General features: G+C 45.5%; 1 protein-coding gene across 1 annotated transcript in view; it reads left to right on the top strand.

Annotated features, from left to right (window-relative positions):
- Positions 1–26,795, top strand: part of LOC8038540 (calcium/calmodulin-dependent 3',5'-cyclic nucleotide phosphodiesterase 1A) — a 215,214-nt gene that overhangs the window by 146,470 nt on the left and 41,949 nt on the right. The window contains exons 3-4 of the mRNA XM_029988913.4: positions 11,873–12,044; positions 19,826–19,939. Coding sequence (XP_029844773.4) covers positions 11,873–12,044; positions 19,826–19,939 — 286 coding nt within the window. The remainder of the gene's footprint in view (positions 1–11,872; positions 12,045–19,825; positions 19,940–26,795) is intronic.

The following is a 26,795-nucleotide window of genomic DNA, read 5'->3' as shown; positions in this document are numbered from 1 at the left end:
GCGGAGCCCGGCGACAGCGTCGTGGTGGTCGATCTTGGGACAAGCCGTCTGGCTTCCCCAACATTCTGTCCGGCTTGAATCATCAACATCTTTTAAAAACTCGATCGCGCATTCCCCACCGCTCCTAAAAACGAAAATGCAGGTTCTGCGAACGGAGAACCGGATTCGCATCGCCGAGTGGAGCGACCGAACACGTGACCCTTCTCTCTTTTCTCGGCTTCTGACTGGTGGAACGCACCGCAACGCTTTGAAAAGTTGAGCGAGTCTCTAGCCCTCCCTTGCGTCGCTCTACCGAGCGTTGCAGGACGGCACGCGTCGTACCGCAAGCGACCGCTCCTGACCGCAAGGACGACGCAACGCACTCAAACGCGTTCAAACGCGAATGTGCGTATACGGGCCTTTAGGAATCTCACAAATGTGAACGCCGTCTGTTGCGTCCTCCTAAATCGCAAAACGATTCTCGCTAGCGTATGTTCATGTGATGAACGCCGAGTGAAGTAGAAGGGCTGAACAGCGCGTGGAGAGAAAGTCCGAGCTTGTTATGATTGCCGTGTCGTCGTTGTAGAATGTCCCGGAAATTCGGCTTCCGGTTTTCTGTATTCTCGTGTCACATGATTCAGCACTGAAAGCTTCAGCGTCTCCGCGAGAGCGGAGACGCAGAAGCGAGCTGGATGGCGCTGTGCGAATCCAGTCACGGTCAGCGCAAGAAGCGCGGGGCGTGGCGAAGAATCTCATTATCGCTCTTCAGCTAATCACATTGCGGCATTCGCTGGCGAGATCACCGAAGAACCACTCAGGAAGCGAGAATTAACATAATAAGCCACGCCGTGCGTTTCTAAACCTGTGGGCGTGGAAATGAATGAGAAGCAAGCAAGCTTTGGCGCATAGTTCATACGCTGCTCAAAATAGTTCCCAGTGTTTGACCGTTAAAACAAAACGCAAAACGCTGTTATTTTCTGGGTTTTCTTTTGCGTTTGAAGTGTGTACATTTTGAAGAAAAAAGAACGAATAAAAGCATCTCGTACGCACCTTAAAACTATCGTAATTCACCGCATAAAATTGGAAATTAGATAGCGCTTCGCGAGGAGACACTTTGTTTACTGCGGCTCTTGAGGGGCAAACTAGTATGGTGGTACTGCCGTAACCCGACGTAAAGCGCAGCTTGGTTCGCCATATCGCGTGTATTATTATTGGATAGCGGTTTGGCCGCTTTCAGGGTTCTGGTGGCACACGCGACGTCAGACTTGTTGAGTTGAGCCTTAGGTTTGTGAAATACGCCGAATGATTGGTAAGTTTTAGTGCTAGAGATTTTTAGTATCGCGCATCGGAGCAAACGCAAGCGCTGTGCGTTAGCGTTGCGTGCTGCACGCTGCGCATGCGCGTCGTCGCCATGCGTCAATCCAAGACCGCAGTTTGGGCTCCGCGCACGCCCAGTGTGGAACACGCAACGCTAAAGCAAACGCGCAGTGCTTGCGTTCGCTCGTATACGCAATACGAAAACTCTCTATTGTTGAAAGGTGATATGGGGTAACAACATTGCGCATGTCTTTATTTTTTTTTTATATATATTTTCTTTTGTAGTTTGACCAAATGAAATCCAAACTCCAGCGACAGGAAAGGCCCAGGGCTGACCAGATTTACCGGGCATCACCTTCTCGACAGATTTCAGGAGTGAGACGGGCAGTGGCAGTAACACGACCACGCACCCGAAGTCCTGAACGAAAAAGCAGAGAAAGCGAAGTCACAGCAGGTGATGCCAATAATGTCAGTAGATTTTTTTTTTTTTTTTTTTAACTAGGTATGGATTTTTTTTAACGTTGCATATGCGTTTTTGGAGGCGGCTATTTGGTGAAAACGGAAAAGCGAGAGGCGAAACCTAGAGGCAAATGCCTTACGACCTTGAGAACAATATGCAGTATCCTCGCCGCAGCGGGGCTCTCTCGCGGGTGGCGCCGCACTCCCATTGGCTGGCGTAAGCGAACATTTGACCGCACAGACAACCCAATGGCGTTGTCATTGCGATTCACTGTATGAGTCTCGGTGTATAAACGATTGCACCGAAACTTTCCGACCCAAAAACGTATTCTACGCGTGGCGATTTTGTTCGTTTTCTCCATATGTTTCGATGTTTTAAGAAGTGCCAGCATCTATTACGTCTGTTCACATAGAACCGCTGGCGAACACACGCCCTGTCCCTTATAGCCGATTTACACGACGGACCGAATCGTAATTTTTATCTGCGGACCGTTTGCCACGCGACCGTCACGTCACAGATTCCTGCGAACCGCGCCTCGTCCGCGGACGCGCGGACTGATAAAGTTGTGGTTCTCCTTTGGGCCACTGCCTTTGGGAGTACCACGTTCGCGGCGAGACGCTCTACCGCGAAGCAGGTTCGTACTCGCGTGGCATGCTGCTCTTTGTGTGCAAACAGACACCAGTCACGTTGGTAACGGTGATAAACTCTGTTTATTTACAATGAAACAAATAACAAGAATACAGCGGCTATAAGCTGGTGAACGCCGTCGGTGCGGAGATCGCCCACGGCCGAACGGTCGTTCATAAAGGTACAAAGGACGGGGTAAACGCTCACCGGTGCACCGGACGGTTCCCCGTTGTCGCCGCCACCGAACCCCAGGAAGAAGAGAGCCGCGAGATCCTGCTGTCCAGTGGTTTTAAGATAACGGCGGGACGAAGTGGCCAATCAAGGAGCGACACGTCGATCTCCTTTGTGCGGGGGTTCGTTACGGAAATCGCCCCAAAGGGGGAGAGGAGGAAGCCACTCACAGTAGCTATACAGGAACTCTAACTCACAGTGGTAAGCAGCGCCACCTCTCGCTACGTCGGAGCGGCCGCCACGGCGCGCCAAAACGCTGGCGCGACAGAATGTTGAGGGATCACAATCCCCACAAAGTCGAGCGCCTTTTCAGTCGCCGATTTTTAGCGGGAGATTGACTTGAAAAGCGTTTAGTCTGGCAATGGTTTAATGTTTTCCTTGTTTTGTGTTTTCCGACGATTAAAACAAAAATGTCCCATCGTTGTGTTTTGTGCATTCGCTGGTTCATTTTGTCGTGCTATTCTTGGGGGTTCCACGCGTGAAAGAAACTTCAGAACCTTTGTCCGGCTGACGCGACGCAGGTTCCGGTACTCTTCCGGGTCCGTGACAAGAAGCTTCCGATAAAACTCGCCGAGCACGCCCCGATAACTCTAGCACGCCCAATCAGCCTTTCACCGAGCATGACCTTTCTTGTGGCTGTAGTGTAAGTACTTGAGTGTCGTGCACGATCGCGGAGTGCTTGAAGGCATCTCCAAACGCCCCTCCGCGAGCCCAGAACTTCGTCGCTTCTACGCCGAAGCATGTTCGAGCAGGACCATGCCTGTGTCACTGTCATGCTTTGAGTTAGTAAAGCTAGTGTGGCTTTGCGTGAAGCCTATTAAGGTGTTCTGCCTAGATCTGTGCGTAACAGCGCCTTTCAATAAGATTCTTTATCGCATTAGCAAACGTCGATTTCTCTCTTGGACAACGGTGCCACGGTGCGATGTTGGAGTTTCGTGGCACTGTGGGGAGGCGAACAGGTTCAGTCCGTCCTCGCTCGCGTCTGCTCGTCGTCTCCCTCGTGTGGATGGGCTTGGGAGACGGACGAACCGCGGACATGCCGTCACGTGTTCAATCTGTCCGCGGATCACTCCGTCGTGTGAATCGGCCATTAACAACGGCAAATGTGTTTAGAGTCCGTAACAGTGTGAGGGTTTATGCCCCGGTTGACCGTAAGTGCGGTTGAGGCCAACTCTACTGACGTGAGCCACCCACGCTTTGAGCGTGCCTATGATAGTGCACTTAAATTCGAACGGTACAAGTATGTAACGGACTGATCACACATGCAGCGGAGCGATACAAGCATAGCGCTGACCTCGCGCTAAGTGCGTGCTGACAAGAGCGTTCACCAGCTTTGTACCGCACCGTCAAGACTGTTGCTCATGGCAGACGATTAGTAGCTGACGTCACGTGATCAGCAGCGGTACATCAGCGCTTTGCTGCATGTGAGAACCGGCTTTTATTCGGATAAATATCCTCCAGATGAAACCGGGTATCGTCTCGCTTCAGATCCTTTCGGGATCTTGTTGCATCGCCGCGGAAGAGGAGCAAGGCTCATCCATGCGACTCCTAGACACAGATGTCTGAGGTGCAACCGCGACGTCTCGAGCCACAGGGACTCGCCAACTGGTACAGGGTCTTTTCTTTTTTCTAAAGGCAGCGAACATTGGTATAAAGGAACGAACGGGCTACGTGGCTCACCGGTATATCGAAATCATCTGCCGACGATTCACTTGTAGTCAAATATACTCCGTTTCCCTTCAAATCCACTGTGGATTTCCCCTGTACCACTGAACTTGCAATAATCGTTATCATCATCATCATCATCATCCTTTCAAGTCCGACAGCAGCCAACGCTGCGATTCGATGGAATCTAGAGTGCCTTCATACACACGCGCGCTTTTGCCCTAATGGAATCAAGTAGGCAGCGCCAAAACTGCATCGTCTCGGCGCTTGTTGTCTTTGTGAGTGTACCGGTTAAACCAATCACGCACACACACACAAAAAAAAAGAATCGCAGGTTCGCAATCTATTTATTGTACGTGATTGATTTAGTCGATGATAAGAAACGCACAAAGACGACGAGAGCCGTGATGGTACACTTTTGGTGCTGCTTAATTGATTGGGGCTCCGTTGGATTGCGTAGAGTAGCGCCGGTCGAACCTTGAGTGAAACGGACTATACGGTGAAATGCGTGCACACACGCAGACTTATTTTTTCTTTTATCTCAAAGTTAAAACACGTGCTCAAAAAAAAAACAAAAAAAAAAACACACCCGTAAATCGTACAAAAACTGAAACAGGGAGACATCATTCCACGCTTTTTCCATGAAACGAAGGTGTTTAGGGCACAATGTGGTTTTGGTAAGAGCATGTACCCTGAAACACCGCAGAAGTTCCCAATTCATTCAAGCGCCCACTAAGAACCTGTTCCAAACTTGGGAATTGTGCCAGTTATACGTTAAGCGCCCGATTTTACCAGTGTCTAGATTAAAGTTAATCATGTTTTCTGTTAAAGTGGGGTGGGCACTCTCCCAGTATTTCACGGTATGTAATATTAAATTAAAGGATCATTTGTAAAACGCGGATTTTTTTATTTAATTTTTTTTGGGGGGTGGGGGATCATGTGGTTTTTATTTTTCCCCCCTTTTTTTAAGTCTATTCTTTTTTTTTTTTATTTAGATTTTTATTTTTATTTAGATTTTTATCTCAAAGTCACGCGGCCAAGATTCGGGGGGCCGACGATCGAGTATATTCGTGTAATTGTTGTCTCGATCCTATTTTCGTACTACGCAAGTTTCCTTATCAAAGTAACGTATGAATAATTACAACATCGTTCTGACTTGGAAGAACCTTCCAACACACTGTACGTAAGTACTATCACGATCAATATCAGTGCGAACACCGCTCCGCGTGGCCCGCGGTACTATCGGTGCCCTCTGGCGATTGCTCTAGGAAGCATCAGTGCACCTTGCGGTCAAGACATATCGTATCTAGCGATCGCCGCACCACTCTGCACTTCCTGGTCGTATGCTAGCGAGAAACGGTCGGCGAAACTGCGAAACTGTTCACCAATGACAAAGCGCAATTTGCGCTAGCAATGTGCGCCAGGAGGAATTACTTGTATATTCTTAGTGTCATTTTTTTATTATGAAGTTTTAGTAGATTATTCTCCTGACTCCGATAACAATACCCGATACTTCGCCGACACCTTTAAGCATGCATCATATTGTTATAGGAGGTATCAAAACAATCAACTAGGATTGCCTATTATTTACTTCCCGTAAGTTTTGCGAGAGCAAAGGACCACGAGTGCGCAAAGGCAAGAAGTTAGCGCGGTGCGAGCGTGTGCGACACCCTTCATCACAGAAAACAGCGAAATAAAAACGATGAGGACGAAGACACAACGTCCTCGTTGTTTTTTCGCGCTGTTTTTTTTCGCTTGCAGACGACCCGGAAGTGCAGAGTGGTGCGGCGGTCGCTAGGGGCGATATGTCTCGACCGCAAGGTGCACTGATGCTTCAAAGAGCAACCGCCAGGGGGCACTGATGGTACCGCGGGCCACGCGGAGCGGTGTTCGCACTCATATTGATTGTGATAGTACGTACACGCCTTGTACTGCATGCCGCTTACCGTGTCAAAAAAAAAACAAAAAAAACTCTTTATTGCTTTTTTTTTCTTATTAAGTGATATAAGAAGCCAGAGTATCGGTACTCCGAGCTCTATCGTTATTCGCGACTCCAATTCACTATAGGTGGTGCCACTCGTGTTTTCCAGAATGGCAGTTACAGTGAGGGCCAAAGATGCGTGCCGGTATACCACTTGCCGAGCCTGTCTAGTAGTGCTGGCCTCAGTGAGCGGCGCAAATAATAACGTCTATTTTGGATTTTATTTCTCGGTATCGGTATTAGTTTCGGATTCTTTCATACCTCAAGATGTGTCTCACTGCGTAATTATTGAGCTGAAGAAGTTGTGCGCGGAAACTTTATTTTGTGACATACGTGTCTGCTCCGGGCACTTCAAAATATTTTGGAGTGTTCAGTGTCCCTTCAAAGACAAGGTCTTTTATAGAACTTAGATGTAACCGAATATTGTATTTCCTGAAAAAATCAGGGCCGATATTTGTGTGTTTTTGCTGCCTTTTCTCGCTCAGATAATTGTCATTAAAATAATTTACTGCGTGCCTTTTAATAGGTTTTGGTGTATTCAGGCGATGCATTGCTTTAACATTATTTTCAGCATAAGAATAACAGAATCAATCCAAATTTTACAAAATATCGCCACGGGTGATGCGTTTATAAAATATGTTAACAAAACATATAATTAAGAAGCACTGTCCTTACTACAAAAACCCAAAGACGGAATCCGAGTCAGACAGCAGAAGTGTGTATTTTTTTAAAGCAACACCTGACGCATAGGAGTTTATATTCGATCCAGTGTTTATGTCTATATTATAACAATGTCAGAGTTTTTCCTATGCTAAAAAGAAAACATAATGAGACCTTTCTGGAAAGACTTTTTATGGTTCAACGGCGTATTTTTGTGGTCATGGCGTTTATTGGGGGCCTACATGGCCTCAATTTGTAATATTAATAATCATAATACAATTAACATATTTTAATAGGTAGTTTTTCAAGGTCTAATATAATTTTTTGCTTATGATCTTATTTCCCACGCGCGAACAAATATGGCAATCAAACGTGTGCAAATCATCATCACTGGTGCCGATTGCAGAGTTTTTATTAAACACGTTATAAAAAAAATGAACTAAAAATAAAATCAATTAAAACATTCTAGCTGATCTCAAAAATCCATGTAAACTTACATTAATTGTGGGTAAAGCATATGGTACTATCAAAGTCGCGACTTTTGACAATCGGCAAAACTCTCGAGGTCGCCGCCAATCCCTACAAACCATGCAAACGCCCCGAAATCTCGAGAAAAAAAATTGGTTTTTTTTTAATGTGTGTTTGTTTTTTACGAATTTTCCCGTAACATTTATTTTCTTTCATTTTTACGCGCCGACGTTTTGCCAATCTCAGCCTTTCCAATTCGAAGGAACGCCTACCCGCTTCCACGTCTGCTCACTGCAGCACGTTTCGTTGGGGTTGGAAAAACGGTGAAACAGTAGTTAGTTTTAGTATTGCGTATATACCAGTGAACGCATGTACATTCTGTTTGACTTGGCGTTGCGTATTTCACACTGCGCGTGTGCGAAACCCAAAATTATACGGTCTTGGATTGGACCATGGCGATGACGCGCATGCGCAGCGTGTAGCACGGTATACTGTAACGCAAACGTACAGTGCTTGCGTTTGCTTCTAGACGCAATACTGAAACTCTCCAATAAGGTACAATCCCGTACCGACTGCAGCACTACATCGGGAGAGTGAAGAGTGTTGTTTGCATTCGGAAATGACATTTCGCGATCCATGATCGCAGGCAGTTCCCCCGTGCCCTCTGAGCATGGAGACCCTCACTTGAGCGCTTCCCGTTTCCGCCGCGGGATGGCGAGCAACGAACTGGAGACACGAACTGGAGACGCGAATTGTGTCGGCGAATATAAATGTACTCTAACACCAGCCTGAAGGTCGGTTCACACAATGACATTTGCTTACGATTTCTTACGTTACGCGAGGAGTCACCGTGAGATTCGTGTTTCGTACGTAGCGTGCAAAGCTGCTCCTTGAACCGGTCGCTTCGCTTCGTTCGAAGCACGGATGTCCCGGTTACTGCGACGTAAGCGGTCGTTAACGGACCTAGCTTAACGTGAAAAAAACAAAACAAAAAAAAAAAGCCTCATGTGTGTCTTAACCAACACCACCTATACTCTGTCTCATCCTACGATGGACTAAAGGCCATAGCCACGGGCCGCGAGGTCCAATCACGTTGCACGCTATACTATGACACGCTTAACATTGATTAGGGGTGGACGAATAATGCTCGAATCCAAAAGCGCCGCATCATTTCTATAGCTTCGACGCTGCAAAAAGCCTATATTTTGTGGCTTCCTTTGCAATCTAAAATTGTTGAGTCACTCAGTGCTCTTCTATTCGAAGCACTGTCCACCCGTCCTTTTATCAGTGATCCGAGACGCGGGCACCGATACGTGCATCGAAGCGAAATACCGCACAATTTCTATGTACCTCGTGATTGGATCTGGCGGTCCGTAGCCTTCGCCTTTAGTCCATCGTAGGGTGAGACGAAGTATAGACAGAAAGCCTCCGCACCGTGATCGCATCATCATCACAGTCAGATCGATCGAGGTCTGAGATTGGGCCCGAGTGCTGTGTCAGTGTTCGTCTGGGGCTCGTGGCCAATCAGTGCGTCGAAGGTCTGTCTCGGGCCCAATAGCCGAGTTAGCGCCATCCGACTCTGATGACGTTTCATGAAGGAAGAGTGGCGCGTTCGGAGGCCTTCATTATTCTCGATTATGTTGCCTTAACTCGGTAGCTTCGCGCAGATTGAATTTACAGGTATGCATGTAAATTGAGCGGAGAGACAGTCTGTCGAACGACTATGTGGGTCGAACAAAGCTGTGGGCATGGCCGCTGAATACGCTGGAGCAAATCGAATTGGGCTTTGGCTGCGCTTGTATTCACGGCTTTCGAATGCGCGCTCGCAAAGACAGGCGCAAGAGTAAAATAATTTGTCCCGCGATAAGAACGAAACGACATTTCAATTCCACGTTCGCGAAGCCGAGGGCTTATGAGATTAGAATGTCATTAGCTTAAATCGAAGCAGATTACGAGGCTCACATGGATGTTTTTATACGCATACAAACGAGATCGGCAGCAGGATCAAACTTTTATTTGCCTAATCAGCAAACGTCTTTTTTTTTTTTTTTTTTTTGCTCATAGGTTTAGTAACCTTGCAATTCTAGAGACGGTTGCCATCATAAAAGCTGTAAGACTGAAGATAAAATGTAGATAACCTTTTTTCTACAAACAAAAATACGTCACTGCCGTGGCAAGACGTTGAGGGCCGCGTTTTTTTCGGAGAGTACACAGCAAACGATGCTCTCCGAGACGTCAAATGCGGCTGGTTAGCACCTGCTAGGTTAGTCGGTGAGAAGAAACTCATAAAGCCGACGAGTGCCGTGAGGATGCACTTTTGGCGCTGTTGATTGGCTCCCGAGGATCGTAGCTTTGGCTGCGGTCGAACTGAATGTGAAGCGGAGCATAGGACATGAGACGCTGCATATGTCGTGTTCCGTATGTATTCTTTTTTTTTCGTTCTGTGCTATAATTTGTACGCGTAAATGATATCGGTACACTTCTGACTTCGAGTGACTCCGACTTCAGTGCGTCTAGCAACCTTCTCAGGTCGAGTAACTCCGACTTCATTCGGTCTAGCAACGTTCCCCGACCGAGTGACTCCGACTTCATTCGGTCTACCATCGCATCCGCCGAGGACCGACGACGATAATCCAAAAGTACGTGACTCTGCACGCATTCGAGGCCGGTGGCATTGGTTCTCGAACGTGCAGGTCCCACCGACTAAGGCGCACTCAGGAAGGAAGCAGTTCGACTGAGCCGCGTAAAGTGGGTGGGCTGGGCCGGTGGGATGCCGTCATTATTTGTTGTTGTTTTCTTAATTACGAAAATGTATGTAGATCTTCTCTTATCATCAGCCGTTGCGGTGGTTTTGTTGCTGAGCGCGAACTTTCTACAGGGCACAATTCTCGCCAGTGGATTTGTTCTCCTCAGCAAAAACACGTAGGAATGAATGCAGAAGGAAATGGCGCTCCGAGCCAGCACCCCTTGTTGCTCGCTGTGTAACACGCGTGAACTTTTACATGTAAAAGCTGCTTCCCTGCACGAGAATTCCAGTTCAGAGGTAACTTTCGAACATACTCTAAAAATTACCTCGTACTGACTTTCCCATGAGAAGGCAGCGAGCCAATCCTTAGAATGTTATTACCATATCAAAACACTGCCACATAACGTTCATGCTTACGGTGAGACTACGGTTATAGTCGCAACCACAAAGCGGATTGCGCACGTTGTCGTTAAAAGCAGCGCGGGAAATTTTACAGGATCTTGCACAATCATCATACGCATCCACTATGCGCCTGCGGTTCAGCCGCCGGTGTAACTGATCTTTTAATGCGATATGACCTCTTATGACTATACTTATAAGTAGTCACAAGAGGTCACTTTGAACGCGAGTTCCCGCTGAACGCTGGCTCATCGTATACGACGAGCCAGTGTTCAGCTGGAATTAGCGTTTAAAGTCCCAGCCTAACTGGTACAGGGCCCCGTTGGGAAAAAAGTCGGCGAGAAACCTGGCAGCCGTGATTGGCCAACACCGCACTTGACCTTGGCGCCGGCCAATCGCCGACTTTTAAGGCGAAAGCCTCATATATCCCATTAGAGAAAAGGCTTCGGCGTTGTGCCCGAAAGATGGTCAAACACTACCTCATAAAGCACGCGCCGCTCAAGGTCAAAGTGGACGCGGCTCAAAAATAAAACACAAAGAAAAGCACAGCAACACAGATGCTTCGTCAAAGAAGCCGTGAGGCCGGCGGGGGCTCCGCGCCTGCGCAGTGGGGGAGCGTGATGTCACCGCCGGAGCGCCGTGTGCAAAAGGAAGACGTGGCGCGCTGCTTGTAGGAATACGCTGCGTGTACGAATACTTTCGCATTCCTACACGTAAGTAGTCTTGAGTGTCCTCGACGTGTTTTTTTTTTTTTTCGCCAGGTGTCCAGATTAGAGTCCCTGGTGCATGTCTAATATGTGACCCGTGCTCGCCCTCAGTGGATGATGTAGAAACTTCAGCACTTTGGCGTTCTGCCTGGGTGGTGTCGGCTTGCCACGTCTGCGGAAGACGCCAACTCTATTCGGTCAGCCTTCACTGACCGAATATTCTCCACCATGTTATTGTTATGCGCTGCTGGACGCGTGCGAAGACCTAACTTTTTTTTCCTGTTTCTTTCAAACCACGTGGCTCGCAATTCTCGGTAGACAGTTGGTCGCAGCTAACAACATATCGTGAAGTCATGTAGCCTGAAGACACTGAGCTTCAGAATGAAACCTTGCGAATAACGTAACCCTGTAACTTGTTGCAGGCAAACACACAAAAAATCACGTCTTTTGATCTAGGGTGCTGAGCCTGTGAAACTCCGTCTTAACTTCTCCAGCACAGATGAGATTTCCCTTCCTTTCATGAACCAACCACGTCATTCGTGTGGCTTTCTTCTGGGGTCGCAATGAAGCCATATGTTGCTTGAAAGCGAATGCCACGGAAGAGCAGCGTTTTAAGGTATTGCGCGCCGCTGGTCCCGTTTCAGAGCCGGGGACGGTGGTGGTACGTCGCTTCCAGCCCCGCGTGGGCCAACTGCTTCGCTCTGGAGGCGCCGAGGAACCGGAGGGGCTCGAGCGGCCGCTGGTCGACTCCCGGCCCCTGCCGCCCGTCGACACGCTGGAAGCCTGCGACAGGGCCGCACAGAGGTCGGTGGCAATGGCCGCATGGCGCGCTCGTGGCGAGCCTCCACGATTGTGGTCTAGCATTGCATATTAAGATTTACTAACGAGTTTACAATTGTTCTTTTTAAGGTGAGCCATCGTATCTTACCTAATTGAGGCTTTGAAAAACATTTTGGTGTAATGTGTTTTGTTGTTGTTGTTTTCAACGAGGAGATTCATAAGTGAAGACATCAACACAAGTGACAAGTCTAGAAATTCGTATTCAGCGTTATAATCGTTAGTACTTATTCGTTTTAGCATCAAAAATGTTTTTGACTGATGATGATGCTTCCCTGCTTTCCTGCGACTACGTCCAGGAGTTTAATTATTTCAAAGTATTGACTATTACTGACGCAACACTTCGTTGCACTATTTGTGGTGGGAGGGTCTAGGACTTTTCGGTGTAGGGCGTTTTAGTGTATGACGTTTCGGTGTGGGACTTTTCGGTGCGCGGACATTTCGGTGCGCGGACATTTCGGTGCGCGGACATTTCGGTGCGCGGACATTTCGGTGCGCGGACATTTCGGTGCGCGGACATTTCGGTGCACGGTCAGTCAAAATCGTAAGCTTTTTTGTTGTTGTAATACGCACTATTTTAGCTAGAAATGTTTTTTTTTTTTTTTGCGCTTTATAATTTTGTAGACTTGGTCATTCATTTACGGTCCCGTACTGGTATACGACCTAAGTGACTCTGCTAGGCGCAGCACCATCCTGCGTGAGAACTGGGGACGTTGGACTTTATGCTTCATTTGCCGGTGTATCTTTTCCGATGTACTCACCAGACGCATCACATCGAGTTTACACGTTGGGTCGATACAGGCGTTCTCGGCGTCTTCTGTAAGGGAATGGGCTCTATTATTGGTAATCTGTGTAGGAAAGGCCCCAAATGCAAGAAGCTTGAGAATGTTAAAAATTATCGAGACAGAGGTAAAAGATGGGAAACTTCGTGGAACTTTGAGATGTCTTTCTCCCTGCGTCCTGTTTCTTCCGTGACGTTTCCCGTCTTTTACCACAGTCTCGGGTAATTTTCAACACGATCATGATCAACATGAACCAGCTCGCCGGCACACTCACCGTTTTTTCGTTAAGCTTGAGAAGTTGTTTCTGTACGATAACTCAGAACAATTTGAATGTTCGTCTACCGCGAAATCGTATAGCATCGATTGTTTAGCATACCTGACAAGAGAAAGTAAAGTAATTCCCATCCGTCACGCGTCGCACGTTTTGTAATATAAATCGAGGCATAAAAAACATTGTTAACGTTTGTTGCTAAGCATGGTTTTAACAGTTTTGAATATAAGCTATTAAAATTTAAAACAAAAAATTAGATATGTAAAAAAACAAAAAAAAAACAAAAAAACACCGTTCCTCCGGACAGTTTACGCAACATCTCTTACCCGTTGTGGATTCCGCTCAGAAGTGCATTCAATAGCAGAAAATAAAGCTGCAGGACCTCGATATGAAGCTGTTCGATGTGAGGCCGCAGCACAGATATTTTGGGCAAAAGGTTGTAGATCTGCCTACTAAAACTCATAGGTAACAACGACCACAACTGATGGCTCACTTGAATAGACAATAAAAAAAGGAAACCGCCGAGCTTAAAAACAAAGGCATTGACATCAAAGGGGTTGCAAGCAAGCGCTAAGGCTATTGACGACCCTTCCCTATCTTCAAAATAACAACTATGTTCTTTCTTGATCGGCGTGGTTGTTCCAAACCCCTAACCACCACGTTTCCAGGGCAATGGGAAGACCTTCGTAATAACAACAATGATTTAACGTCCTTCGCAAACTCGTAAAAAAAAACTCTTGCGCTCGTCATGCACGCTGTCGTTGAAATGGTCGCTTCCGGTCCATCAAGCACAGGAGATATGCTGTTTGATCCACTATGAGAGGCGAACGTTCGCATATGGGTGGCCAGGCTGACCCGATCTAAGAGCCGCAGACTAACCCACTAAACTTCCAAGAGCCGCCTGAAAGAAAAAAAGGCAGAAAAAACAGAGGGGGCAAACTTTTTTTTTAGTGCAATAAATGAAACTTTAACTACTTTAGATCTGTCATTGTCGAAAGCAATCCAACTGTACGTATGGTAGCAATAGTACAAGATTACCAAACCGCAACCTGTCTTTCAATTTAAAGCGCGTTAATTTTCTCTTGAGCAAGTGCGCGTGTGACCGGGAGGGAGGCGGGGAAGGAAGAGGGGGGGGGGGAGGGGGGGAGGGGGGGGGAGGGGGGGGGGGGCTTAGGGAGTCACGAAAGAGCCGCATGCTGCTCGCAAGCCGCAGCTTGGCTACCCCTGGCATGAATTGCCTACATAGAGTAGCTGGATGATGTCAGTGCCGTCATTCTCCTGTTTCTTGCAGCGCTGCGCCTGCTAATCCAGCGAGATAAAAAAAAAAAAACACTAAGAGTCATTTCTGAAGGTAAAGCTTTGGCAGCTCTCTGCCTGGTTAGGGGGTGACATGGAGTAAAATAAACTCCAACCACAATATAATACGCAATTCATTTTCGCAAACTCATAGGCAGGCTGGCGCCCCGCATGACGAAAAAAAAAAAACAATCAATCACTTGTAGCTCACCACAGAATAACATAGTGGTGTGCGAGTAGCGAATAATTACAATCAAATCAAATATAGATTTGAATCAAGGAAACACGCCCACTAGATTGAATACTAAATTTATTTTGCATGAGATCAAATGTTTACAACTTCTCGTACAAAAATAGCAGTGACTGTGCATGATCTGGGTTTAACTGTAACTTTTAATGCAATTTAACTTCTCCTTTCGGGCCATAAGGACGTTGCTAGCCGTCAAAGAACTGCTTTAAAACGGTGTTTACACGGGTGGTTCAGCGAAAGCTTTCAAAACTTCCTAACGATAGGGACGTTGAAAAACAAAAACAAAAAAAAACTATTTTTTGAAAACCAACCCCTAGCCGCCGCGGGGGTCGCCAAAGCCGGCTTGCTAGAAACGGCGTCTCAGCTGAGACTGGGTGAAAGAAAGCACAGCCAAAGCTAGCGCACGAGCTGAGCGGGACTCAAACCGCGTCTCAAGACGCTCGCGCGCCTCGGCCTTTGCAGCGCCTTCTTTCACCCAGTCTCAGCTGAGACGCTGTTTTAGCAAGCCGTCCCAGGAATTGCAAAAATATATAAAAATTCGCTATCTAATTAACTCAAATGTGTGTTCATTTGTCCCCCGCGGCTGCAAGTCGGTTTTCAAAAATAGTATTTTTTTTTCAATGACCCTATTAGCAATGTTTTAAAGCTTTCGCTTAAACAGCCGGTATATAAAACATAAGGGCGTTTGCTTGCGAAATGAATAAAACGAGCTGCATGCGTCTTGCGTGTTTTTTTCTTTGTTTTTTGTTGTTGTTTTTTTTGCGCCTATAAAGAGTGTTCGTGACAATTGCAATAGAGTCCTTGATGGGGCAGAACCGCTATCGTTTTTTTTTTTTTTTTTGTTTTGGTCATGTTTCACGGGGCTTTCTTTTTTTTTTTTTTTTTTTTTTTTTTGCTGGTAAGAAAAAATTACGCGAGCCGTATCTTGTTGCAAATAGCTAATTCGGGTGTTTCCCGATGAGCTGTACTACCTTCCCATTGACATTTCGGCTCTTAATACAATGTTTAAAACGAGGTAGTTAGTCCTGACATTTTATTAATTAGGCTTCATTACAAAATACTGCAACTCTCACGAGACGCTTGCTAACAACTTACAGTTAGTTTCATTAGCATAACACGATCCAATTTTAAATAAAATAAAAATCAGGGCGCGTTGTTTGGGACACCCGGTATTTACGTAATCTACGTCTGGGTGGCGCGAGAAGGAAAACGTGGCATATGTTTTCAGTCATGATTTATTTTTGGGGAAATCACGGCGCCCTGTAGAGCGATGGAAAAATACACGGCCAGCATATGACTATATGAGAGCCATAATAAGTGTTGGCTGCATCGCAAGCCGATAGCTTACGGACTTCTCGTCTCTCTCCCCAAATGCAGTACGTTGATGTCTATGTAATTTTACATCGTGTTTCTTGAAAGTTGAGAAAACAAATCGAAACTCATATTTGCATCGTAAAAGTCTGTGCACAGAAAAGTCTGTGCACCGAAAAGTCCGTGCACCGAAAAGTCCGTGCACCGAAAAGTCCGCACCGAAACGCCGTACACCGAACCGTCCTACACCGAAATGTCCGGATTCCGTCATGGGATAGATAACATTGCCAATGGCAAAGCGCCAATGCCAAATGCAGTTGCAGAAATATCATGGGATACAGGCGAGTTCTTATGAATGTAGGGTACGTTTCTGTTCGTACGAAATATTGAAAAATTGGGAACACGGTAAAATTAAGCACCGAATTTCAGAGACTTGGGAGTCTAACAAATATAAACTGATAAACCGCGATTTTTTCGTGGAAACCAAACTCCGAAAAACACCCTTCGAATTTTCCGAAAAATAAACTCCAAAAGCGTTTAATCCTACTTATAAGACAACTCTTGAAGTTGAGCGTTCTGTCACGGTCAAGGAATGGAGGCGCACGATTTTCCCCTCAAATATGGACGCGCTCAATCCAACTGCAGGCGCATTCTGCTTCCCCTCCCAAGAGAGCCGAGCAGGCAAGGTCAACGAATCCTGCAGCAAGGTTTCGCCTCGGAATTGTATTGACCCTGAAGGGAACAAGTGGTCAGCACTAGCAGTGTGTACACAGTCTGGCCATCAGACAAACCGAATCACACAGCCCTCGTAACACCGAGCAACGGCTCTTACCCCATAATTAGGCCATTTTTCTTCTTTTTTTTTCTCTGTCTCTCTCTCTCTCTCTCTCTCCGTCGCTTATTTTTATCACTACTCCGTTTTCGCATGTACTCGTCCTGTAGATCGTTTCGAATCCGCTGATGTCGCGAGCTTTCGACCAACCTGAGTTTCCAAGTCGAACCCCGAGGTTTTACCGGTTCGGGGAATCGTCGAACTTTCAGCAAACTTTGACGAAGACCTATTCATAGACATTGTTGCTCGACTCCTACTGAAACTAAATTTCGAAATATGGAACAACATAATTTAAAAAGTAGGGTTTTTTTTTTCTTTTTTTTTTTTACATTTTATGAAAATATTACCAATGTTTCTACGATATATAAAAATAAATATAATATACTGCCACGGACAGTATGAGCTGAAACAGTCCTCCTTGTTGTTGTTTTTTTATGTACTTGCCAGTTTTTGCGAGACCTGTGGTTTCAACTAGGAATGGAATGCTAAGGTGTGGTCCTATACTTTGAACTGTTTGACAAGTGAAGACAGTACAGTTTGTGCATCGCAGATAGAGAATAATTGTTTCAGCTCATATTGTCCGCGAAGGTATACTTTCAAGGTTTATTTCGTTTATTGTTTGGAAACAAAGAAACAATATACGTAACCAATTCTGCACGCCTCCTCAGCCAAGTGGCGCCAACTTGTATTCAATTTCCGCATAATAGTCGAAACAGTTTTGTTTTTTTTTAGTTTAAAGTACGTTTGTGCCCGTATAATATTCTTTTTTTTTTTCGGAAACAAAGTGAGATTAAGTTTCTACTTTCGGAGGATTAATAATTAAAAAGAATAAACTCCGATAAACCCCGAAATTTCAGCGAAAAATAAACTCCGAAAAACACCCTCCAAATTTCACGAAAAATAAACTCCGAAAAACACCCTCCGAATTTCACGAAAAATAAACACCGAAAACTGGGAATCCTACTGAGAACGTAACGTAAGAAAACGTAAGTATACGCCCCTTTGTGATTGGGCCTTTAGTATGATTCTGGAATATTCTTTGCGGAGGTCCGAAATAATTGATCTGGTGAGACTGTTGGTTTCCTACTCAAACGACACCATCAAAATTGCAAGGAATGTCTCGTTCGTCTGAGCAGCTTCACGGGTATCCAAACCAACACGTGTAACGCAATCCGTTTCGCGTATCCGGTAAGTTGGGTGGCCGGATGTGACGTTTTAGCTACTTTCTAAGCTTTTTGAAGCCTTTGTCAAGCAGCTGAAGTCCGGTGGCCTTCGTTATGTAAGCCGTTTCCACGTACAAACCACATTAGCCTCAGCGTTTTAGCCGCTTGGCGAGTGCTCATTAACCTCAATGCGACTGAAACATCCTGCACTCCCCCCCCCCCCCCCCCCTAAACAAAAAAAATAATAATAATGCACGCAAAGCAAATATCGTTACACGTGTTGGTTTGGACAGCCCTGTACTGTAATACCCTATAGTCGCTTGCTGGTCAAGAGTTCAGAGGAAGCACCCTTAACCGCAGTTAAGTCGGATCTAGGGTATAAATTGTTCTCTCTGAACAAACGTTTGCAAACTGAGCTTCGCGAATTCAAAGAGTTGAAGATGTATAGTGTGCAACGCTGTCCAAATCCAGGATCAGATCTTCCTCACACTTCTGTCATATCGTTTAGTTTCCAGCGCCAGACTCTAACGACCAAGTATGCACAGCATATCCACGTATTTTACCACAGTACTATAGTTCCGATGTTACCTTTGACCCGCGCAAAAAAAAGAAATGCGAGAAACCGATGATGAAGCGTTTAGTCTGGGTAGCGTATGTAACCGTACTGAGTTGGAAAACAGTGGGCATTGGTTGCGGCGCAATGCTGGCAGCTCTGCGCTATACAACGGAAATTGAAACAAATGCAAAGAGACAAGTGACCTCGCGTATCTCTCTTCGCGGGTTAACGTGTTCGTGTATCTACCATTTGTGTCGTTTCATCTCCTCACACCGTCAAGCACGAAGGTCTAAAAATATAGGTGTCTAATTGTATCAGAAAGCGAATGGGACTCGCTTGACCGTGTCGCTCAAAGGGGGTGCCGCAGGAATGCGGAAGAGTACCGGGAACACGGGTCATCTTGTGCCTGTCTGTTCTTGTTGGTGTGTGTTTTATGATGTGAAGCTGTTTGGCGGTTTTTGCACCGCCATCGGTTCCGTGCTCAGTTTGAAATTTGAACCTCTGTTTCATTACCCCAGGCTCGGCCAAGTAATTATTTGGCTCGGTTTGGCCCCTTTCTTCGTCCTAGGTTGACCTCTTTCTCGCATCTCTCCCCCTCGAATTCTTGTTTGCAGTTTTGTTGTGTTGTCTCACACACAGCGCTGGATCTATTCGCTCTAGCGCCCGGTCGTACGAAGAAGGCGCTTAAAGCTGGTTCAAACATTTGCGTTTTGTGTGCTCCCGACTGCGTTACGAACATGAGATGCTACTACGGGTTGCTCTGGCAACCGACGGTTTCTCAGTGCGTTGTAATGGAACGCAAAGCAACATAACGCAACGCACTCAACACAAAATGTTTGACCCAGCCTTTATACGCATGCGAGTTACTTGTACGCACAGGTTCGTTTCAGCAACAACTATGCAATTAGTTTACGCGTAAACGTCAGCCTTCGCAGCATCGCTAGTGTTTCTATTTGCACTTTTCTTGAAGTCTAGCTGCTGCGCCATAGTCTCTAATTCACTTTGGGAGCAAACAAACATCAGTATGTCTTGGCGTTGACTTATTTGGACAGCTTCCAGAAGGACGTTATTTTTAAATTTTGACAAATTTAAGCTCCTAAATTATAGCCCTCTTCGATCAGAGGAAAGAGGGGGAGGGGGACGGTGGAGGGGAATAGGGAGGGAGCGGAGAGGATATTCTCGTTTAGTATTAGACTATAGCTGGGCTTTTTTGCCATTGCAAATACGAACTGAGCGCCCCTGCCTCGCTGTTGAAGGTAATGTGGTCTTTTTTTTTTTCATTTCCAGACTGCGCGAGTTAGCAACACATCTTCAGCACGGCGACATCCCTTTAGCAGTTCTTCAAAAGACTCTCCAATACGCAGCCTGTGTTCTAGAAACGGTTTGTCAAGATGAAACAAGGTGAGAACTGGCCCACCACGAACTCAAGCTGTGAGGTAACCGAGACGTGCACTCTCGTTGGTTTGGTTTGATTTTTCTTGTGGTTAATTTGCGAATGCGCGATTTAGTCACGGTTCTCGACTTTTTTTCGAATGCTCGTGTATTTTAATTGAATCAGGGTGTCGAACCGAAACTTTAATCGCTTCGGTTTGGGTTTGAGCTCTCGCTTGACCGGATTGGTACCGCTTCAGCTCCTGGAGGCGGGTAGGACGGAGGGGCACTGAAGTGTTTCTTTTTTTTTTTTTAGTTCGTTCTTTTATGGTGCATGCTCAATCACCGCTCCCTAGATATGTTAGAAAACCTCCCAGAAAAATTCAATTACGCGTGGCCTTTTTGCTGCCAGAAATGCAACCAGCCATTGCGAAATCTGGAGTGCCAACTTAATTTACGAGCACCAATCACTCTAAAAAAAAAGGGGGTGTAGGCGTTACACCCCTTGTCACATATACGACACCCCAAAACTTTAGTTTGATGTACAGCGCACTGACGTTGTACCGACGCTACCAAATTTCACGAGCGGATTGATAGCCGAGTTGTACAACTCATTAAAACAGTTAATGTAAGTGTGACTGATCGCAAAAAAAGTTACCGGGGTTTTCTAGGCTCAACTGCAAAACCTGTGTGTTTTTTCCCTGTAGACTTTAATACGTACTTTAGCTGTTTAATATGTTAGACTGCCTCGTGATCAACCCTCTTGGAAAAGTTGGGGCAGTCAGTTCGACGTCAGCGCGCTGTACGTCCAAGTGAAGTTTTGGGGTGTCGTATACGTGACAAGGGGTGTAACGCCTACACCCCCTTTTTTTTAGAGTGCGTTAAAAAGAGAAAAACTACGCAGACGTTATTTACCCTGCTTCCATATATCAATTGCGATCCTGAAGCTAGAAAGTTTTACATTGTTACGCAGTTTGTTCATTAACTAGTGTGTTTATTTACATTCGGTGAAATTGATCTACGAAAAATTTAATAATGTGCCCCTCACCAGCTCAAGTCATGAAATCGAGCCCTGACAAGTCAATTAAATTTAAAAAGTTCGAAGGTTTATTCTCTTTCTCGATATGGATCTAACAAATCATGCTTTCTGCGATTTTTTCTTTTTTTTTTTTTTTAATATGTGTACAGCTTTGCATAACATTCTTGATCGTTTTCACTTTCCTGTGATGGATATTATTCTCCTAACAAGTATTATAAGGGTATTAAATTGATAACAATGGTTACGTTATCCGAACCGGTAATTCCATGTTTACGATTAAATTTAATTAGATTATGCCAGAAAAAAATGCGCTTTCGGTTTAGTTCGTTTTATACTAGGACCCTAAATAAAGTTTACTGTTACTGGTTATGTGCCAATCAAGCTCAATTAAAAATTCCTGCTTGGTCCCAAGTTTTGTTCCGGTTTTCGATTTGATTCCAGTTTCGTAATTTAGTTCTGTTCTGGATCGCTCAAAAGCGTTAATCAAGACTAGTTCATAATTTCCGACTAGCTTTTGTTATGATATACTCTTCGGTTATATTTCGTGCTCGTTTGGTGCCACTCGGAAATGACGGTTTGGCGCCGTGTGTTGGTTCGGGTTTTGTTCCGGTTCGACACCCTGGTCTGAATACCCGGCCTGTTCGCCCATCGCGATGCTATGACACATCTGCTTCGCTCTGATGAAGGGCGCTGTTTGTAAGCCGCCCGGTAAGAGTTGAGAAGACCACGGTAGGTGCACAAAGATTCGCGAACATCTCGGTCAGGTGCGCCGGACCCGGACGCTGCTGACGCCCAACTCGCGGCTGACGCGACATGCGCATGAACGCTGTGGCGGTAACGCATCTAGCTTTGCCTCTAGCGTGGCCCTCACTGCACAGCTTTCTGTTCCCTGTTTGTGCGTGTGCTGCTCTCCTTGGTTCTCGCTTTCTCTCTTTCCGCACACTGTCGCTTTCGAGTGCGGTGCCCCCCGCGGTCTGTCGGCGGCGGGGCCCCGCGACTGCACCGCTGGGCGCGGCTCCTCTCTATCCTGTCTTCTCTCTTGCCGTGTGTTTCGCTCCACCAGGAAGCAGCCGTCGATTCCACCTCAGCCACCGCCTCCTCCGCTCCATCAACCACCTTTACCGCCTGGGGTGGCGCCGTCTTTGTCAATGTTGCCAGACGAGAAGAAAATTCCTGCCACCGATGTTCCCCCGGCAGACAGCGTCCCGCGGCAAGCGGGGGTCGAACAGCGGCGAAGGGCCCTCATAAACGCCAACTCAAAGTTCAACAGGTTAAACTCGCCCCCGCCCATCACCTCCCCGTGTAAACCGGACGAGCACCGGGTGGAACGCCACCACCCGGTCGCCCGCGCGTGAGCTGGTTGCACTGGCACTCAGGGTTGTTCCAGGGTTGCCCTAAGGTTGCTCCAGGGTTGCCCCGGCCTCTGCCGCGACTCGGAACGGCTGCTTAGTCAAAAGGCACGCATCGGTGGGTCGTTAGTCCATGGATGCCTGCAAATGCGCGATGGACCTATAAACTCGGCTCCACGCTTTCAAGAGGGAAGGCTTACACCTTTCTGGGTGTAAATGAACTAACCAACATCTAGCATATTTTTGTTTCTGTCAGGTAACATCGTTTACCTGCAGCCTGACAATAAAAATTCTTAATGAAAACATTTGTGTTGCTTTGTTTGCAAACTTCAATTGACACTCGATTTCTTTCTTCCTTTCTTTAAGTCGAGAAGAGTTCGTTTCTTCTGATTTTCCGTCTTGCAGCTGTTACGGGGTTAGAGCGGCCGATAACCCCGAGCGTGTCAAAGGTTTGAGTCTTGGACATTTTAGCTCCACCTAAGTTGGCCTACTGAGATGCCTAGCCTGTTCAATTAAATTTCAAACCAATGGCGTCTCAAATCTATATTGTCTCGGTGCTTCTCTTTCCTGGTTTCCAGTGCTACCGGCGGAGCGCTAAACTGAAACTAAACCTGCACTAAACATTATCGTGGAAGGATCATGCCACCGCGCGGGCTCTTTCATATTTATTGAATTGAAGGAACCGTCGCACTTCCGAGACACAAGGTTGTTAACCGTGAGCATTTGCTTACTGTGTAAAGTAGTCACGATTGCTGTCATGATCCTCCACAAAACATTGTGAAAGTGATTAAACATCTAAGCATGCTCGGAGTCTAACTTGCACGTTGTTATTATACTCCTCAGTTTGGTTGCAACTAGTAATTCAGTTGGCGTGTGGTGTTCCAATAACCTAAATTGTGTACCCCGTCTGCATATGTACTTCATTGTCGACCCTACGTATGCTGTAGTGTTTTCATTTGGATGCTACAAGCACAACATTCCAAACGAAAGGCGTATTGCCCTGAAAGTTTAACATGTGAGAAACTTTCGGGGTATTACTGTAGTGTCAAAAGCTCTTAATATTCGAAACAGTAAGTTGAAAAGGAATGATTTTAACTAACTGTATATTAGTTAAATATGTTCTCACCTAAGAGACGCATAAACCATTGACGTCGTTCTTGGCGCTGTTCAGCTGGAATTGCAAATCGCTTGGATCGTGTTGTGCAGGGCTTACAATACGGCATGTTTTGTTGTAGTCCTGTGAATATCATTTTGCCTGTATGGAGCCTGCTGGCGCTAATAATTGACGAACAGGACAACGACGCAATCTTGCCGCTCTGTAGAAAATAACAACATTCTGCCACTTTGTAAATAGGCTAGACTTTCCTCTTTGTCCTATTTGTCAATTCTGAATACGTTGTGTTAATTATTTTTTTCTTTTTCTTTTTTTTATTGTAAGAAGCAGCGCTCTTTCAAAACTGTCAGACCGTAGATCTCTAAGTCCTCTTTGAAATGTTAAGCGCTGAGCGTTTAAAATGTTGCAGTCGACACGCCCGGCAAATGACAAACTGCTGATGCACATCGTTTAAACATGTTTTAATTTAGTAATCTAATGTCAATTTTTTGATAGAATGTTAATTTAAAAATTCATCCACATCCTACCAAATTTACTTCAAGTTTCGTCTCGGTTTTAGCCGTGATATTTTTCGGCGGTCCGTGTTGTGCACTGCTCAGGTAATACTGCTTGTGCGCACACGCAGCTGCGTTACTAATATTTTTCGTAAGTTAAACCCACCATTAGTGCGTTTACTTTTATGGGCGTAGTAACGCAACGTTATCTACCTTTGTTATATTTGAAAGAGGAGCGTTTGCTTCGTACAAGTTTTACGATATACAAATGGAATCTTTTCGTGCGGCATATAAGTCGACCAAAGAACGCTGTTTCCTTTCCAAAATTTACTTTTCTTTAATATTACCTTGAATTTGGGTGTGTTGATTCATTGGCTGAAACATTCGTTCACGTACTGTGTAAACAAATGCAAACATTATAATATACCAAAATGTTAGGAGGTTTCCATTCACTTGTGTAAACAATTTGCGAGAAAAGATTCCTGCTGCGCCTGCATGCGTTAGTCACGCTTTAGCGAAACTAACCCTTTCGTTTGCAATCGTAGTTTTTAACAGCGGTGTAAACAGAAATTCATAATATTATGAATGAATTTGCCACGCGCGTAAGGAAACTTTTCAAAAATTCAACTTCGAAATTTACTTCATTCTACTATGAATGAACTAAATGCAGAACTTATTGGTCTTCCCTTTTGAATAATGTCACAGATTGATTGCTCGAGGATTTTCCGCGTAAATATTTATTAATAGCCCAACACTTGGGTAACACTTAATATTGCATGTACACAATACCTAACTATATATAATTAATCTTCATTTTATTGTGAACGGGACTTGTACATTAAGAATTCATAAAACAAACTACACGTGAATGAAATTAATAAGAAATAATAAAGCACCTTCTAAACGTAGCGTCCTTCTTTTGAAATAACCGACTTGATACTCTTTACCCTTAAAATTATTCGCCGGTCATAAACAGCGGCCTTCATGTCGCGTGCCCTGTTAGGCGTCCTTAAGGCAGCCTTATGTCCTTATGTCTTATGCCTTATGTCCTTACGACACTGTAACTTCCGGATATTAAACGCTTAGTAACTTCTAAAAGAAGTTACTAAAGTTACCACAGGCTCAAAAGCCAGGTTAAACAAGGCTGCGTACGTTTCGTACGCCAGCGCATGGTGTTGTACTTTCTAGAGTATTTTTTTTTCTAGCTTCCTCTAAGAAGCGCGTGGCAAATCCATTGAGAAAATCAAAACCTAACTCACCTTAAAACCGCTGTGTTCCAGCCGTGTAGGCTGCAGCGGGCCTGACGCGCCATTGCTCTCCCCGAAACTGTATTCTCCCCACTTCGGATGCCGGGCTCCAAAAGTCGTCCTCCGTTCCGAACTAGTAGATCTTCCGAGTTGTTAGCAGTAAGTCTCGGTGACTCGGGACGTGGCATCGTTCTGTTGATTCTGCGCCTCTTTCCATTTCTCGCTCGCCGTTATTTCTTCCTTCCCAGTCGCTCCCCTCGCCTCTCTGCAAGCACTGTTTGGCGCTCTGCGTCAGCTCGAGTGGTCCGCTACAACCATTATTCCAGCTTTACAAAATTGGGTTCCTGTGCTTTTGTTTGAGTACGAAAGAAACTTGCTGTGTAAATCAGCGTGTGCTCGTGTCTTACGGGTTACTAAGACAATCCATTTATGGATTGTATTTCGTGGAGATTATCTGCGACGTGGCACGTTTGAGAACTAGGCTAACACATTTTTTTTTCTTCATTTTGCTAAATGACATATAGCTGTGGAGTTACGACCATCTTTTTGTAGACAAAACACGTTTCGAATGCCTTTGCACATAGCCGCCTCGGGCGCGTGATTTGCTGAGAAATGGCCGTCTACACTCTTGAAGTAAAGTTACGATTCACATTGGAACAACCGTACTTCAAACTGAACTGTCAACTCTGCTTCGAAATCAAAATGATTCGTGTGCCTGGAAAACAAAAATAATGACAGAATGACCGCTTTACGTGTGCTCAGGCTTTGAATATGTTACTTGCTCACTCTTTGCCTTGACAGGCGATTGCGGCGCGCCTCATAAGCTTGTAATTTTTTTTTTTTTTTTTTTTTTTTTTTTTTTGGGGGGGGGGGGGGGGCTATGGTAATTTAGAGGCGCGGAGTTACAGGAAACTAGACGTGCCTGGTTCAAACACGTTTGATATTATTTCTAAATTAAAGGCAGGCTAAACTTCACTCGCTTCAGATAAAACGTTTTTCATATTACGCTAATTTTACCACTTTATGTGACAAAATTTGACCTGCCAACAACCGTACATCATGCTTCTACTACCTACACATTATAGTGCTCCTAGAAAACGCCCCCAGTGGATATAGGCACTGTTCTTAGTTATTGGCCTTAAACCAGCGTTCCTTACTCGCATTCACGAAAGTGTTCTCTTCAAGAGAAACCGTATAAAATATCGCAAGAAGATTTTCTAGGTGTCATGTAAAGAAAAACCATTAAAATATTTCAGATGTCAAGTTGAGGCCATGGAACTTTTTGCCAGGCATTTGTGTAGGGAAATTCGTATCCGATATCGCACATGAAATAGCGGCTTTTTGTACTCAGTCAAGGAAAGTTGTGTCACTAATCACACCAGTGGTGCTGTCGACCTCGATTCCAAGAAGTTCGAATCGATTCGCGTAATCCCTTGTTCTTACAACCCAGAGAGCGTTGAATGATGCGACATTCTAGCTTTCAACCCAGAACACTGCGTCACAGCCGAATATAATCGACTGCAATGTCTCTAAATGACAGACAACATAAAGTTTCCCACCAAGTTCAATCAGGACTTGGGTAACATTCTGGGCGGTTTGCCTTACCGCTTGCCTCTGAACAATTGTTTCAGAGTTTCTGCTTG

Source organism: Ixodes scapularis, unplaced genomic scaffold, assembly GCF_016920785.2.
Source record: "Ixodes scapularis isolate PalLabHiFi unplaced genomic scaffold, ASM1692078v2 PGA_scaffold9__187_contigs__length_104089568, whole genome shotgun sequence".
Classification (NCBI taxonomy): Eukaryota; Metazoa; Arthropoda; class Arachnida; order Ixodida; family Ixodidae; genus Ixodes; species Ixodes scapularis.
Note: the sequence above shows the minus strand (reverse complement) of the source record. Positions and strands in the feature narration are given on the sequence as shown.